This window comes from Cebidichthys violaceus, unplaced genomic scaffold (genome assembly GCF_023349555.1).
Source record: "Cebidichthys violaceus isolate CVI_PGR_0920_01 unplaced genomic scaffold, fCebVio1.0.p SCAF_11, whole genome shotgun sequence".
Taxonomy (NCBI): Eukaryota; Metazoa; Chordata; class Actinopteri; order Perciformes; family Stichaeidae; genus Cebidichthys; species Cebidichthys violaceus.
Genome location: NW_027176274.1, coordinates 10,213,645 through 10,230,150, shown reverse-complemented (window position 1 = coordinate 10,230,150; position 16,506 = coordinate 10,213,645). Strand labels below are relative to the sequence as shown.

Here is a 16,506-nt window from a genome sequence, read left to right as displayed (position 1 = left end):
GCTGACAGTCTATATAGGATGAAGCCAAATATAAATCTCACAGTGACTGTTTAGAAACAATGTGATAAAACGTATAAAGTCCAATGTACCTTATATGTAGATCACCTATAAATTCAGGCAGAAATCACATCATACTGGTAGTGATTTATTTAATCAAGTAATAGTAATTTCTATTAATAAAGGGAAATGATTATTTGGAGTATCCTAGTACAACAGTGAGGTCGATTTTGCATATATATAAAGTGGATTTGAATAATACTCATAGTCATCTTCTTTCTATTTTCAGTCTTTTCTTTCATCTAAAAAAACCCCAGAAATACCCAAAAGTAAAGTGCTAATTATGAAGCCCCTGAGTTAAAGTGAAATGCTTGTTATTATATTCACACTTTGGCAAATGGGTAGCTCTCTATAACAGCCGTTATACTGGGCTAACTCAACATCATATGTGATAGTGTATCTGACATTTGCAGACTTTGACAGAGTACAGTTCACAATCTGATCCATTTTGGCACAAAATGATGTGACAAGGGTTTGACACTAAACACTGTAAACACAAACACTTCCATGTGATCTGGCTGGGCTTGGAAGAGTCCCCACAATCTCCCAGGAGTCCAGCTCAGGGTCGTATTTCTCAATGGTCTGCAGATAAGTCCCTTTAGAGTAGGAGTATCCCCCTGTTACATAAATACAACCATTAATGACCACCGCCCCACACTCCATCCTCCTCTCCTTCATCACTGATATTGGTCTCCATTCGTCTCTCTCTATGTCGTAGCAGTCTGCGACAGTCGTCTGTCCACCCACCAAATACAGCTTGTTGTTGAGAGACACAGAACACAGCCCGTACTCTGAAAACAGAGGATTTCAAATCAGAATACAGTATTCAGCATATTTTCATTCCTATCCCTTTCTCTTTTTCTCTTACCTGGATGAGGACTTATTGTAATGATACTCCACTCATTGACATCTGGCTTGTAGACTTGGATTTTTTCATAAGTGCAGTTTCCTCTGTACCCATAGTGACCTCCGGTCACATAGATTTGATCTCCCATCACGCAGGCAGTGGCATTTCCTACACCTTCAAAGGAAACAGAGGTTATAAGTATTTGATCAATCATTCACGTCTATAAATTTAAATGACTTAAACCTGCATTGATTTATTTTTTGACCATTTGGAGGAAGCGCCCTATCATGTTACATCAATGGAGCTGAACTGGAGCAAGTTAACAGCTTTAAGTTTCTAAGAATCAGCATCACAAACAACCTGACACGGTTCTCATACATCTCCATCCTGGTGAAGAAAGCTAATTTCTGTATTTCTTAAGGAAACTTAAGAAGGCAAAATTCCTGTGCCAAGTTCTTGTCAACTTTTACAGAGGTGTAACAGAAAGCATCCTGACTGCAAACATTACAAACTGGCCCAGGACAGGAGGGCTCTACAGCGGGTGATTAAAACCGCCCAGAACAGCATTGGCACCCGTCTACTGAGCATCAGTGATATTGGTGAGAAGAGGAGCCTGAGAAGAGCTACAGGGATAGTAAAAGACAAGACCCACCCCAGCCACAACCTGTTCACCCTGCTGCAGTCTGGAAAGAGATACAGAAGTATCAGCTGCAGAACCACCAGACTTCAAAACAGCGTTTCTTCTCTAGCTGCGAGACTCCTTAATTCATCCTACACTCTCCAAATAAAATATAGTTTGTATTGTTATTGTTGCTATTGTCTGTTTCCTATGTAGCAAATTGGGACTACAATCTAATTTTTGTTGTGCAACCCTGTCATACAATGACAAATAAAAACCCTTGTAATGTTGTAGCTATCTAACTAAATGTGTTTGTCTGCCTCAGCCAGTAGTGTACAGTGGGTTTATCAGAGCTTTTCCCACTAAAACAAGGTGCCTGTGTGTCTGAAAACAGGGTTGATGACAGCAGTGGGATTGAACTAATGCAATCAAATTGTGGGCCATCAAACCAAAACAATGAGCTAAAAACGATCCGTATAGATCTGAGGTAAACAGCAGAGTTGGGTGACAATGCTTTGTGGGTTTGTCAATATAGGAGCGACCAATTTCATACACAAGTAGTCATCTGATCCAGAGTAAATGTGAAAATATTGATTAGTGAAGCTTTAAGTTGTAAAAAATGTGAAAACATGCATTATTTTTCATTCAATTTCCTCTTCTCAATTTATTTTGTGGCTTTCAGCTATATCTAGGTTCAGGAGATGATTCAGGATGTGGCTGAAAGCTCAGAAAGAAGTGGAACTTGTGTTAAGAATTCATTTATTGAGGTCCAATAGTCATTCTTGACCTAAAACAGCAGGTGAGAAGAAAAAACAATCTTCCAAAAAACTTCATCCAAGCTGTTCAGGAGCTTTCAGTCACATCACATGATTTCTGTCAGCAGATAGAACAATGAACAGGGAAGATCATGTGATGTGATTGAACAGCTCCTAAACTCATCCCGTAGAGAGATTGCCTAACAGTGATGTATTCTTTCTTCTTTACCTGAAGTTCATTGATTCATATAAGATATCACTTAATATTTTTACATACCTTGGATCATTTTGGCCAAAGGGGACCATTTCTTTTTCAAGGGATCATAATATTCTGTCTCCTGCTCTGGAGCTCCTCCTCTGTATCCTCCGATGGCATAAACACAGCCATGCAACGCCACAGAACAATGGTAGTATCTAGCTGTGATCATGGGGCAGCCCTCGGTCCATTCATCATAGTCACAGTTATAAACCGAAACCGTGTCCAGAGCCTCGACAGTGTTTGTCCTGTAACCACCGGTCACATAGATATTTGCTCCAAGTAAACTGACGCTGTAGCTCTCTCTCGAGTGGTCAGGCATGTCTTTTCCTTGCACCCAGGTGTTGCTGATAGGATCCCAGATGTGAACTTCACAAAGAGGGTGCCAGTAATATCCACCGATGACATACATGCTGGAAGACATTTTCCTGCTTGCAGACGCGTCTTTGCCACTGGACCTTAAAGCCTGAACGATCACAGATTTAAAAATGTCCTCACTGTTCGGCAAGCGTTGTCTGTGCACCTCTAAAGTGGCCTTGAAGTACATCTCATCAAGGTCCAGGTGGATGGAGTGCAGCAACTCTGCAGAACAGTGAACGCGATTATCCAAGTCATGGGTCACCCACTTGGCCACGGCATCTATCAACACTTCGTCCCTCTGCACGGTGATGTTCTGAGCCTCCAACACCGATCTCACCTTCCCGTGATCCAGCTCCAGGAACTCCTCCTGCTGGATGAGCTCCGTGAATCTGCTCAGCATCACCCTGCGGGCCTCCCTCTCCAGGCCGGCGCACAGGTGCAGCTCGGCAAACGCGTGCATCCCCAAGCAGTTGTCCACATCCAGGAGGCGCACGAGAAACTCTTCGCATGCTTGCTTCACAGAGACAAACTGCAGCAGGTCGGCGGCCTCCAGCAAGCTCTGTACGTTCCCCTGAGTGATGCTCAGCTGAGCCGTGTACACGTAGTCCACCAGCGCGCCCAGGACCCCGCAGTCCACGCCGGTGAGCTTGACGACGCCGTTTGACCTCTCCCTCATGTCGGCCGTGAACATGACTTTGAAATAGGAGCTGCGGGCTGACAGCAGCGCCTTGTGGCAGTGGAACACCTGTCCGGAGTCGCCACATTGCAGAGCGACGTCGGTGAACAGGCCACCGATGTAGAAATGTCTCAGGGCGTCCAGGAGCTCCGCGGGGTGGTCGCCGTCGCAGAAGTCGTATGCGTAAATTTCAGCTTGCCTGTGTGACATAGTATCTATGGTTGAACACATGCAAACGTGTCAGTGGTCCAGTGACACAACCTACGAACACCGCGGTGTCAATAACTCTGTGTTTACCATTTCATTCATAAATAGAAGGCATTACCTCTCATCCTATTCCCACGATTGTCCCGGTGTTGTTCAACGCTCGACAGTGCGTCCTCTCTTTGAACGGTGCTCTTCAATAAAAAAACAAAAAAAACACACGGACCTCAATTTAGCTCGTGCAGGACTGTCGCGGGCAGCTCTATCCTATTTTGGTATTGATGTGCAAGCGGCCATCCCCCCTCACCCTCCTCCTCCTCACTTCTGCAGCACTTCTCTACCAGCAGGTTCTTGACAAAAACCAAGCAACAATTCAGAGGAATCACCCAACCGAGCCTAAATATTACCTCAAGCCAGTCTCGTGAGGAACAGTATTGGCGAAGACGCGGCAATAACAGAATACAAATCGTATACAAATGAGCGTCGCCTTCAGCAGCGCACTAAAAAGAAGCCGTTGCACTGTTCACAATCCGTGTTTTGCCTCATTCTTGTCGTTGCCATGGTTTTGAACCCACTTTCAGTGTGGTCAAGGCTTTAACTAATCCTAACAAGGATTAACAGCACAGTGCACGAGATGCACTCCTGCAGGAGATCTCACACAACGAAAGTACAACTCGTCTTATTTTCAGGTGATTATACACTAAAGAAAAATAAATACTTAATGGTTTACATTTCTGCCAATAGATCCCCCTAAATGCTTCACACTGTTCCTTTAAGTAAACGTATGTAAGTATAAAGTATTAAAAGTAGGCCTACTTTGCAGAAAATGTCCCCCGTGACTGTTATATTATATATAATAATATATATATTATTATTCATTCATTAATGTACAAGCAGGATTTAGTGTAGTTGGTTGAGGTGGTGCTCAATTGTAACTAATGATTATTTTCATTAATCTGCTGATTATTTTCTCCATTAATTGATCGATTGCTTGTTTGGTAAAAGAAAATCTGAAGAAAGAGAGAAATGCTGTCATTTTTAAAAGCAGCAAATGTATATTGCATTCAAAACAATTATCTAAATAGTTTCAGTTACTTTTATTCTTCTTTTATTAGCTCAAACAATGCAGAGTGGTCTCACATCCAGGAACTGTTGAAGGCAGGTGCTGCACCAATAGTGGACCGCAATGAAAACATTTAAAGCAAATGTTGCACACTGTGGCTACCTCAAGAGCTATTTATTTGACTATATTTATGTTTTCTTTCATAAGCTTTTCATATGTTTGAATATGTTGCTCATTAATGTAGTGGAGTAGAAAGTGGCATGAAAAGAAAAAACTCAAATAAAGTACAAGCACCTCAAATGTGTACTTTAGTACAGCACTTGAGTTAATGTAGGCAACTTATTCCACCCCTGAAAGACTAAGATTTAAATATCAGTTACCTGTATCTAAATGTCTACAACAGTCATATTAAAGAATCTGTCCATTTTAGAGGACATTTGTATACAGTATTTTACAAATTGTTGATGTTGGTGGCCCATGTTGTACTAGGTCTTAGTACTTTATACTGTTTGGCAATGATGGAAGAAGTACTCAGAGCAGCCCAATAGCAATACAGCAGTGTAGGAATACTCTTTTAAAAGGAAAAGTTAACATTTTAAAAGTACTAGCATAGAATATACTTTGCATAATCAGTACATTTTGTATGCAGACTGGCCCATTTCAGAATAACATACATTACATTATTGAATCATAATTATTGATGTATTAATATGTATACATTACACTTAAGTGTTGCAGATGGTAAACGTGGGCTTATTTTTCAATATATATATACATATATATATATATATATATATATATATATACACATACATACATACATACATACATACATACATACATACATATATATATATATATATATATATATATATATATATATATATATATATATATATATACACACACACACATACATACATACATATACACACACACACATACATACATACATATACACACACACACTATATATTGTGAATTCCACCAAGGGATCAATAAAGTTATCTTCATCCATAATAATACATCATGTATTTGTTGATTATATTCTGTATTATTAAGCTGAACCTGGAAAGTAACTAGCAACATATGTTAAAAAATGAAATGTAGTTGTCTGAAAAGTACAATATTTCCCTCTGAACTGTAGAGGAATGAGACTAAATGTACTTAGATACCACCATCCACTGCTGTTGGGTAGTTTTACTGGAGATGCATCATATTTGATGAGCTTTTACAAGATGTCATGTAACCCTGTACAATGCAATGTGATCCAATACTATAAACTTCTGCCATAACCATAGATTACAAGAAAAGATTTGAATAATACAACTTGTATTTCAAACTTTATAAAATACAAGTTTTATTAGAGGTTACATTATAGGCTGTTGTATTGGATTTAATTAAACTGTACATGAGTGCTTACTACACTGGAAACTTGGTGGAATACCTCCCCTTTAAAAAAGAAAAAAGTATAAAGTTCACTAAATAAAAACACTTGGCGCAATACAGTCGTTGTAACAGTGATTTAGTAAGTGTACTTTATTCTACACCTCTGCTTTATAAAGGTCAAACAGCACATGACAGTGAATTTGAAATTCATCTTAACACTGGAATGTTATCAAAATACAAGTTTTGAACCGCAAATGATCAACTTATAAGTTGTTAGTTGTAAACGCTAAGACCAAGAGGGGTCAATTGTGTTAGCCACTCTTGAAGATTTATAGATAGCATTGCTGCTGTCATCTAAATGGTGAGCTGAGCGGCCTCCTTCACCAAAGGCTTTAAGGCACTGAGGTCTCGCAGGAGAGAGGACACCCCCACACAATACCACAGATCCCCAGAGCGGTCTGCGGGAGCACTGAAGGACTGGATCTCCACTCCCTCTGAGGCCAGAAGTCCTAAACAAAGAACAATAGACAAGAGAAAATAGGTGTGATTTGAAAGCAAGAAAAACAGCTATTATGTCCTCAGACATCAATGCATGCGTTGTTTCAACTAAAGGACTCCAAAAGTTACTGCAAAATGTCACCATATACCACTTGAAACCCTAAATCTCCCCTCACATAATATACTGCATCTGCTTCTTCCACTGAGGCTGTATTACATCTTTGAGGAGGGTAACTGGCTGTATATCTACAGGAATGTGTGTTGCGATATTTACTGTGATAAATGTGTTTTATAAAGTATCTTTATCAAATCCCAAAGTTAATATGTGCATATCAAACAAAAGTATGGGTCTATATCGCATAGAACAGATAGAAGCTTAAGAGGTTGGCAGACTCAGACAACTGAATGTTTTAACCCATTTGTACTGTGATGATTTTACAGTATCAATTTTCCATGAAATTATTTGATAAATTCTCAGAAACGGTTGAATTTGATGCATTTAACCTCACTTTAAAAAAACCAAAAACAATATTGCTCTGATGTGCTTAGAGGACAAATATGTCTGTGTTAAAAAACTGCCATTAAATTGTATATGAATATTATTTTCCACCTTCAGCATTAAATCTTACAAATATGAACTAGAATGTTATTCTTTAAATGGCTGCTTGTTTACATAATGCCACTGATACGTCAATGATTAGCAACAACATTGATGTTGTGCAGTCTTAGATATTTAACAAAAAATCCCTCGTTACCTCAGGACAGAAATGCCCCATTATAAAACTGCTACAAAATGAATATATATTAATATTATTTTCCACTTTTATTAAGTTACACTTTTCAACCAATATCAGTGGCAAACATGAGAAAACGTCTCAATCTGGAAGAAAACAGTAAAGACTACAGATTGATTAATATAAGGACATTATTTAAGGGTGCGAGTGTCTGTATTTTGGCTACTTTAACGCAGTTTATTATAGACTTATAGTCTGGGTTAAATTCATTACGCAATCATGAAAGCTCAAAGAATGTTGAAGTGTTTGTTTTGTATTTTATGCTTTATGTAGCTGAAACTTCCTATGATCACTTGACATGTCACAAATATGTTTGCCCAGCTTAAGATCCATCCAGAGTGTTAATACAGAGACCACCTAGTTGTAGCCATCAGTTTTATCCTCATTCTAACAACTTCAGTGTTAAAGGATTGTTTTCCCTGAACATTAACGGGCAATGCGTCATTTTTAAATGTCTGTTTCTTACCAGCCACTGAGGAGAGGAGCTGAGGACTAGCGGAGGCCTTGAAGAACAGCAGATTTCCAGTGAGAGAGACCGGCTGTCTGAACACACTGTCGCTGAGCTCCAGCAGGACCGGCACGCCACCTTGAACTGAACCACTGGCTTTGAAGCTGCAGCCGTTGGCCCCGATCTCCACCTTACACACTCCACTGGCAGCCCCGTCCGACGCACAGTGGGTCTGGTTTACCTGGATAGTCGGAATGAAAAGATTATTTTCTAAGAAGACACGCACTTTGTTTTTGTCACGCGGCATTTGCAGGAGTGAGATCCATGTTTTACCGTGATCCCAGACTCCTTGGCAAGGCTCAGTACGTTGATGAGGTTCGGGCAACAGCCAGATTCATGGTTCAACAGTCCAACCAGTACTGATGAAGTCATGTAACCAGTGGAGGACTTCATGCAACCCCCTGGTTTGAAGAAAACAGCACATGGAGTCAACTGCCACCACTAGCAAGTGAAACATTATAAAAAGGCAAAAATGTTGTACAACAGTGCTTTCCCCAATCGTACCACCAGGGGGAGAAAAAAAAGCCTGTTACAACATTATCTTCCTATTATATGACCCCCTCCTTAGCTCTTAGACAAACCGGTTAGACCGGTAGCTTAGACAGCAGTCTTACCTCGAGTAGTGATTTGGACATTTTTTAAGGGTTTCTTCGAAGTATTGCAGGACTGCAGCACAGCTCCAACAGCTTCTCCGAGTTTGATCAGCTGGTGAGAATCCTGGGAGAACGTGCTGGCCAAAACCGGTGCATTTACCTACAAAAAAACCAAACAAAAAACACATGGAATCAGAGAGCTTTTGTGAACCTAGAGACAGCGTAGGGGTAAAAACTAAAAACTCTACTTAAAACAAGCTGTGCTGTAAGCAGAGCAACAGAGGAAGACAGTAGCTATGCAATGAGATAATAAGCTTATAATGCGCAAGTTTGGTGGAAAACCCAGTTCTTGTAAATATCTTTATGGGTCATCGTTGTTAATCAGGCTCAGTCAACCAAACGTGTATGTACTGTATGTTTTCATCAAAAGTTTATTCTCGCCCTAAGAAACAGCAGCAGGCAAAAACAATCACAAGGACAATTTAGTGTTCAATCTATTTGACCACATCACACAATCTACACAATTTTGGAAGATCCAGTGCTGTGATTGAGAGTGTTTCGCCAACTGCTGCTGTTGTTTCCAAGGTAAAGAGTGAACTTTCAGTCAAACTAAAGTCACCACGGATCTACAAATCCGTGACAACAAATACTATTACTATTACTATGACAACTTGGCAAACTTCATCTGCTGAGGAAGACTGTGTGTTATGACAGAAAGCTCCTGATGGAACTTGTGGCGAGATATATATTCCAACTTCATACCTGAGGTTCTTAACCTACTGACACACCCTGAAAGAGAGGTAGCTGATCAAAATCATGAAAACACCTGTTAAGAGTAATTTTAATGGACTTACATGGTATTAGTACATAGTGCGACACACGGTATGACACACATGGTAATCCCAAAATATGTTGTCGTCAACACATTTCCAAACACAAACTTACGTGAATATAAGATTTGACAGAGGAATGTATATTTACAAGGTAATTCTAACGTTAAGATGCCTGAATTGTGCATTATTTCCCAAAGCATAAACTAGACTAGGGCATGACGGTTTTTGTCTTACTTTTCACATAAATCTCCATCATGAACTTCAGATGTGTGTGTTGAAGTCTGTTAGGTTGAACACCAATAACTACTGGAGTCACTCCATGACCTAATGGCAACATCAGGCCACTTTGGAAAGTATTGTATAAATGTTGATTGTAAAAGATTATATTACTTTGGTAGTTGTCTCAGGTATCTGCAAGTATCACATATTCCAAAATATCAAGTAATAACTTTCAAACAGGAAGGTATAGAAGTCTGGCAGTTTAGGTTTAGGCTACAAGAACAGAAGAAGCAGTGTTTGAATTTGTGAAAAGAATCGTTTCTCCATTTGTCTCGTTTTTACTTAAAATCAACAATTACTCAACAGAGAGAATAAAAATGAGCTCTTTAATGTAAAATAAGACAAACTAAATGCATCTTGCTTTGCATTTTAATAGTGGAATAGTAAGACCACGGTAAGCTTCCTGTATGATGCTGCTGACACAGAACAGAGGTCACCTGACATGTTGCACCAAAAGAAAACAATCAAATCCTTCAAACCTTGTCACGTTGTCATTGAAGTAAAGTTAAGAAAAGCTTGGACTCCGATCGACAACTCAGCAAGTGACAACAGTTGCACAATGTTCTCTGTGGCTTGTGCTTAAAGATATAAACTTTTAGACAGAAAGCATGCATTATAAACAGGTGAATTGATTTATCTTTTTTAATCTGTATCTCGCGAGTCTCCCCAACTTTATGGAAGTGCAGCACAAAATTACTGAAGTTCCCCTGTAATATCTTTTGCAATGACAAATCTCAATGAGTGAGAAGTAATTTGTTTGAAAAAGTATAACAAATACACATTGCCCTACAAAACACTTTTGAAGGTGAAATACCTGTATCTGGGATATTTACCCAAAACACTGTCAAAAAGAGATAAATATTTAAAAAAAATGTACTTCTGTTGGCCGGCAAAAAGACTTAACAGGAAATGGTAAGTCACAAGAGAGTCCCACTCTAAATACATGGATGGACATTACAATGGACATTTACAAAATGGAGAAGATAACAGCATCTGTCAACTACAAACTGGAAACAATGTTGTCATATTGGGAAAAATGGGTTACATACGCAACACCCCATAGACCTGATTCTATTTTCATAAATCACTGAATGTATCATAGATCACTCCCTAGTTATAGTTTTCTTTTTGTGGTTTCTGTTTTGTTTTTTTCTTGTTCTATACGTGTCTAACTAAAATGAGCATCATCTGAAAATATGAACATGCAATGTAGATTGTCTGAAAGACATCTGTAAATGTCTGATGCCTACTATCAAGAAAAAAGAAAAGAAAAGGTATAACAAAAATAAAAAACATAAAGTAGAACTTACGGCTCCAACCAGATTCTTGCCTTTCACCATGTCCACGATCTGCAGAGCGATGTCCTCCCCACAGCGAGCCTGAGCCTCCTTGGTACTGGCTCCCAGGTGAGGACAGCTGATGACATTAGGATGCTCGATCAATGAGCGGTTCTTAGGAGGCTCCTGTGGCCGAACATAAAACACAAAGTAAGACGTAAGCTGCTGCAACTCTTTTATTAATAGTAATGATGAGTGATCAAAGAAATAATTCTATGCTGCAATGATCTTGCCTCAACAAAGACGTCGAGTCCCGCTCCTCCGCACTGTCCGGACTCCACAGCTCTGAGGAGAGCATCCTCATCAATGATCCCCCCTCGTGCACAGTTCACAACCTTCACTCCCTTCTTGCATTTAGCAAACGTTTCATCATTGAGCAGACCTTGGACAGAAAAAATTGACAGTTGGAAAAGAAATCCCACAACTTTTTTTTCGGGACAGTTGATGATGGCTATATGTGAAACTCACCAACAGTAGATGGCATTAGGGGAGTGTGGACAGTTATGTAATCACACTGGGGCCACAGCTGCTCCAGAGACATCTGCTCGACCCCCCAGCTGGCAGACACCTCAGTAGGAGTGATTGGATCATAGCCGATTGTCTACACAGAAAGAAAAACAAACTTATCTTGCCGTGTTTGTTCAATCTAATGATCAGAGTGTGATTAACCACTGAGAAACATCTGGACACGTCTAATCTCTTTACTTACCCTCATGCCAAATGATTGCATTCTTGAGGAGACTTCCTTTCCTATTCTTCCAAGTCCAACTATTCCGAGTACTTTGCCATACAGCTCTGCACCCATGAACTGTAAAATTAGAAACAAAAACGATGACCCCGTCCAAATGTCGCACCCGATTAGTGATGATTGGCTGAACAATGGAGCCGACCATGCAGCAGTAAACGCTTTGTGTGCCAACCGCAAACACGGTCGTTTCAAACAGCAGACGGGGCAAACTAAAAACCTCCGCTTACCTTTTTGCGATCCCAGTTCCCTTGTTTCATCGACATTGCGGCTTGAGGCACATTTCTGGAAACAGAATGAAATTAAATGACACTTGTACTTCAATGCGAGTTTAAAAAACTGTGCATGTTGACAATAGATCTCACCTTGAGAGGCTCATCATCAGAGCACATGTCAGCTCGGCGGCGCTGATCGTGTTACCGCTTGGTGTGCTGGAGAAAAGAGAAAAACAGTCTACAGTCAATGGACAGTACATTATATTGGAACTGCGTGATCAAATTTGTGCACAGACACTTACTTCATGACAATAATACCCTTTTTGGTGGCAGCATCAACATCCACATTGTCAACGCCAGTTCCAGCTCTCCCAATGATTTTGAGATTAATAGCAGCATTGATGACATCAGCAGTTACCTTCGTTGCAGATCTCACCACAAGGCCATCGTAGTCCTAGCAGGGGGAGAAAATCATTGGGTTGATCTCATGGTGTTTTAGATCTGTGGTTAACCTACTCATGGCTAGATTACCAACCGTGCAAAAGTGGCAATTTACCTCCCTGGTTGTCAATTACTAAGTAGTACTTTGATTAATGCAAACTAGCTGGTCATGATAAGGGCCTTAAAACCATGATTTATTTTTTACCTTATCTACCTTCTAGACAAGCATTTCTTCAAAAATGTAATTTGTATACTTTTAAACGCTTCATTTAAAGTATACATAGTTAAATAAATGTGTGTCCATTCATGTCATCACAATCTAAGAGTGCTTTTACACCTAACCCGCCTTGCCTCGTTAGTGCCGTTTGTTTGGGCTAATGTGAAAACTGTCAATTCAAAGCTGGTGCAGATGAAACAACCGGACTGAGACCGCCTGAAAAGGAGGGTCTTGGTCTGCTGCCAGTGCTGGACTCTGGTGTGGTGCGTTTGTGGTGTGAAAGCAAATGGACTAACCCAAAAGGCCTGTGTGATAGCAGATGTGGTTTTTGTGTGTGCATAAATTCAATAGCTCGACTACAGCTGATCGTGAGCTGTTAACAAAGCGATCTTCCGATCTGTGCGAGTGATGTTATGGCCTATATTTATACATGATCTATTTGTAATTATGGTAACACGTCAGCTTGTCGAGTGTGACGATTTTCCCTCACACTTCTTTCCCTTTCTGACTTTTATTATGGTACAAATGCTTCTTTGTGTCATGTTTCCCGTGTTTCTGTACTATTCATGATCAGCTATTTGAGGTCCAGTTACCTCGACTAATAATGCTCATACTGATTGTGCTTTTTTTGTGTGCACTTACTAAACACCAAGATAAATAAATGCATAAGATGCAGTAATAAAAAAACAACAAAAAAAAACTGTCCAATGAATGAGTTAGCTGTGGCTAAGAAGAGAGCTCACTTTTGGACCCAGGGTCTAACAGAGCTTTTTGTCCAGTCATGATTCCACTGCAAACCACTACAATCCTTTAGTTAGTGTGCATACATTTCCACTGCAACCCATTTTTCCTAATCTGACAATTAGAACATGCACAAATGCAAATGTTTGATTATGCTTTGAATGCACAGCCTCTGCATTGAGTTGATAATAGCTGCCAATGTGCTGCATGGTGGCACCCAGAGAAAAGAAGAGATGGGATACCCAGTAAAGTCAGGGATGAGTTGCATCAGCTTCCTAGGGGGCGGTCCTAAATGTACATTCAATTGTCCCATCGGAACCCGGCAAATACGTGTCGGGCTCAGAGGAATGGTGCGAGTACGTAACCTAAAAACGTGCACACGTCTTACATTAAACTTTGCATTAAAAAAAACAAAACAAAAAAAAACAGACGCTATTTCATTCTATCCCCGTTTCCAGCACAGCTGCAAAAAACACACTAGCTTTTAAAATGATGCTTGCTTAACCGACAGAACTTTTTTCTTTTTAATCATGATTTCAAAACGATGGCGTACTAGAAACAAAAACGACACCTCGTGCACTCGTGAAAAGCAGTTACGCAACACCCGAGTGGCAACTTTACCTTAATCTGCGCCATTAATTCATCCTTTTTCATATTCGGTTTTTCCGTAACTCGGATGCCATTTTCCTCCAGAATCGTCTTGCAGCGAGGGTCAACACTCTCACTGATTAAAACGGTCTTGATGGAGATAGGAGCCATCTTTTGTGCTTTTCTCACCGGGCTGCTGGTCGGTGCGTAACTGGTGGTGGACTGCTGATGTGTCCGTGAGTTTGATGCGCACGGGGAGTTGCTTTTCCCTCTGCCGGTTTTAAATGGTTTTGATCGGATTTAAGACGGCCCCCTTTCAAAGTAAACCCGCCTCTCGTGCATCGCCTGGTGTGACGTGACGCAGCTGTAAAAGGAGGCCCTTCGTACTGGAGACCAGTTTGATGTCAGGTCATCAGGTAGCAGAAGTACTCAGATGTAGCAATAAATAGCAATATCACAAGTAACGTTACACACTGCAAGCAATCAAAATGTTTCTTAAGTAAAATTACAGAATATATTAAAAATAAAAGTATTCATTATGCAGGGAATGGACCCTTTCAGTGTTATATTATTATTTAATATAATAGTGGATTATTATTACTTGTGCATTAACATGCAAACTGAATTTAATGATTTCATTTTCCCCTACAGCAAGTTTAGTATGTATATCTACAAAGTAATATAGCTTTGTGGACTTGAGTAGAAAGTACCCTATTTATCTCTGAAGTACGATGGAATAAAAGTATTAAGAGGCATTAAATGGAAATACTTAAGTAAAGTCAAGTACCTCTGACAAAGAAAAAGAACCATGTCCTGTAATTCATTTGGACACTATGCAACTGGTAATGTTATGCTAACATGATACCATACGAGAGATGTAATCACCATAAACTCTGTCGGTTCATATCAAGCTAATGAAATTAAATATAAAGTAGGTGGTTTTGTTGAAATCATTTTAATCTTCCAAAGAATAACTTAAAATTGTTCATTGCTTCCTTTAAAAGCAGATCAGGCAAGTCCATTGTTTCTTGCTGAATTCAACAGATGCTGTTTATCACCTGACTCATTAGGCTGCACATGACAGCCCCCTGATCTTTGTGTCAGACTGTCACAGTCATACCATTATACCTGCTTTCACCACTAGATTTTAAAACACAGGGAATTTGTTTGAGTATCTATACGGTATATCTGTGCCACTCAAATGTTTTGGGCTGCTTCCCTGCCTTCATTATCCTGAACAAGAGTAGAACAGTAAGGATAAATGAGGTCTAGTATATGAACCTAATTTAATTTTACTATTCTTCTATAAACCAGAATCTTAGTTCACATACTGAGGTTATTGGAGTCATATGAATCCAATCTTGTAATTTTGTTACTTTCAAGTACATAAACCATGCCAAACAGCAAGCCGGCATGCACAATACCAGGACCATCAAATTTAAATTTAATAATTTATTTTATTATTTACTCGTGTTCATTATCCTACTGTGAAATTTCAAAATGTCTTGACTTGTAGCCTTGGGCTTGTCCATGCTCTACTACAATCGTGTCTATATATACATATATACACTGCCATTCAAAAGTTTGGGGTCACTTAGAAATTCCCTTGTTTTTGAAAGAAAAACACATGTTGTGTCCATTAAAATAACATAAAATTGATCCGAAATATTGTGTAGACATTGGTAATGTTGTAAATGACTACTGTAGCTGTAAACATGTTGATTATTAATGAAATATCTACATGGGCGTACAGAGGCCCATTCTCAGCAACCATTAGCCCTGTCTTCCAATGGCAAGTTGTGTTTGCTAATGCAAGTTGATCATTTCAACAGACTAACCGATCATAAGAAAACCCTTAAAACTGTTGTGCTGATTAAAGAAGCAATAAATCTGGCCTTCTTTGGACTAGTTGAGTATTTGGAGCATCAGCAGTTGTGGGTTCCATTACAGGCTCAAAATGGCCAGAAACAAAGAACCAATTTCCTCCTACAAAGGGACAATGACCCAAAGCACCGCTCCAAAACTATGTAAGAACTATTTAGCAAAGAAGCAGTCAGCTAGTATTCTGTCTATCATGGAGTGGCACAGTCACCGGATCTCAGCCCTATTGAGTTGTTGTGGGAGCAGCTAGAAGTGCCCATCAAGCCAATCCGACTTGTGGAAGGTGCTCCAGGAAGCATGGGGAGAAATCTCTTCACATCACCTTAACAAATTGACAGCTAGAATGCCACAGGTCTGCAAGGCTGTAATTGCTGCAAATGGAGGATTATTTGATGAAAGCACAGTTTGAAGTATTACTTCTAACTTTGTCAATGACATTTCTTCCTGTTCTTCCTGTCCAGGGAAAACAACGAAACCTCTAACTGACCCCAAACTTTTGAACGGCAGTGTATATATACATAATGTTACAGTGACATTTTGAAATGTCACAGTAACACGAGTAAATAATAAAATCAATAATAAGATTTCAATTTGATGGTCCTGGTATATT

General features: G+C 39.7%; 2 protein-coding genes across 3 annotated transcripts; both read right to left on the bottom strand.

Moving 5' to 3' along the window:
* Positions 1-132: 132 nt before the first annotated feature.
* klhl23 (kelch-like family member 23) lies at positions 133-4,076 on the bottom strand. Of its 2 annotated transcripts, XM_068735061.1 has the most exons (4): positions 3,896-4,076; positions 2,556-3,785; positions 926-1,078; positions 133-848 (listed from the first exon to the last, which is right to left on the bottom strand). In XM_068735061.1, exons 1-4 carry the CDS (start codon positions 3,900-3,902, stop codon positions 538-540), a joined length of 1,701 nt encoding a protein of 566 aa, XP_068591162.1. In that variant the 5' UTR covers positions 3,903-4,076; the 3' UTR covers positions 133-537. The 2 variants fall into 2 exon arrangements, with proteins under 2 accessions (XP_068591162.1, XP_068591157.1); XM_068735056.1 differs by lacking the exon at positions 3,896-4,076 and having other exon boundaries at positions 2,556-3,868.
* A 2,269-nt stretch (positions 4,077-6,345) lies between these two features.
* phgdh (phosphoglycerate dehydrogenase) lies at positions 6,346-14,365 on the bottom strand. Its single transcript, XM_068704325.1, has 12 exons — positions 14,049-14,365; positions 12,331-12,482; positions 12,179-12,244; positions 12,044-12,098; positions 11,778-11,876; positions 11,537-11,669; positions 11,302-11,450; positions 11,042-11,194; positions 8,641-8,779; positions 8,300-8,427; positions 7,985-8,207; positions 6,346-6,735 (listed from the first exon to the last, which is right to left on the bottom strand). Exons 1-12 carry the CDS (start codon positions 14,184-14,186, stop codon positions 6,581-6,583), a joined length of 1,590 nt encoding a protein of 529 aa, XP_068560426.1. The 5' UTR covers positions 14,187-14,365; the 3' UTR covers positions 6,346-6,580.
* Positions 14,366-16,506: the final 2,141 nt, after the last annotated feature.

Coding starts and splice junctions, on each gene's coding strand:
- klhl23 (XM_068735056.1), bottom strand. CDS start 3,801: ATGTGTTCAACCATAGATACTATGTCACACAGGCAAGCTGAAATTTAC. Junction 1,079..2,555: donor TTTGGCCAAAATGATCCAAG/GTATGTAAAAAT, acceptor TTTCCTTTGAAG/GTGTAGGAAATGCCACTGCC. Junction 849..925: donor TACAATAAGTCCTCATCCAG/GTAAGAGAAAAA, acceptor CTCTGTTTTCAG/AGTACGGGCTGTGTTCTGTG.
- phgdh (XM_068704325.1), bottom strand. CDS start 14,186: ATGGCTCCTATCTCCATCAAGACCGTTTTAATCAGTGAGAGTGTTGAC. Junction 11,670..11,777: donor TGCAATCATTTGGCATGAGG/GTAAGTAAAGAG, acceptor CTTTCTGTGTAG/ACAATCGGCTATGATCCAAT. Junction 8,208..8,299: donor CCAAGGAGTCTGGGATCACG/GTAAAACATGGA, acceptor CCGACTATCCAG/GTAAACCAGACCCACTGTGC.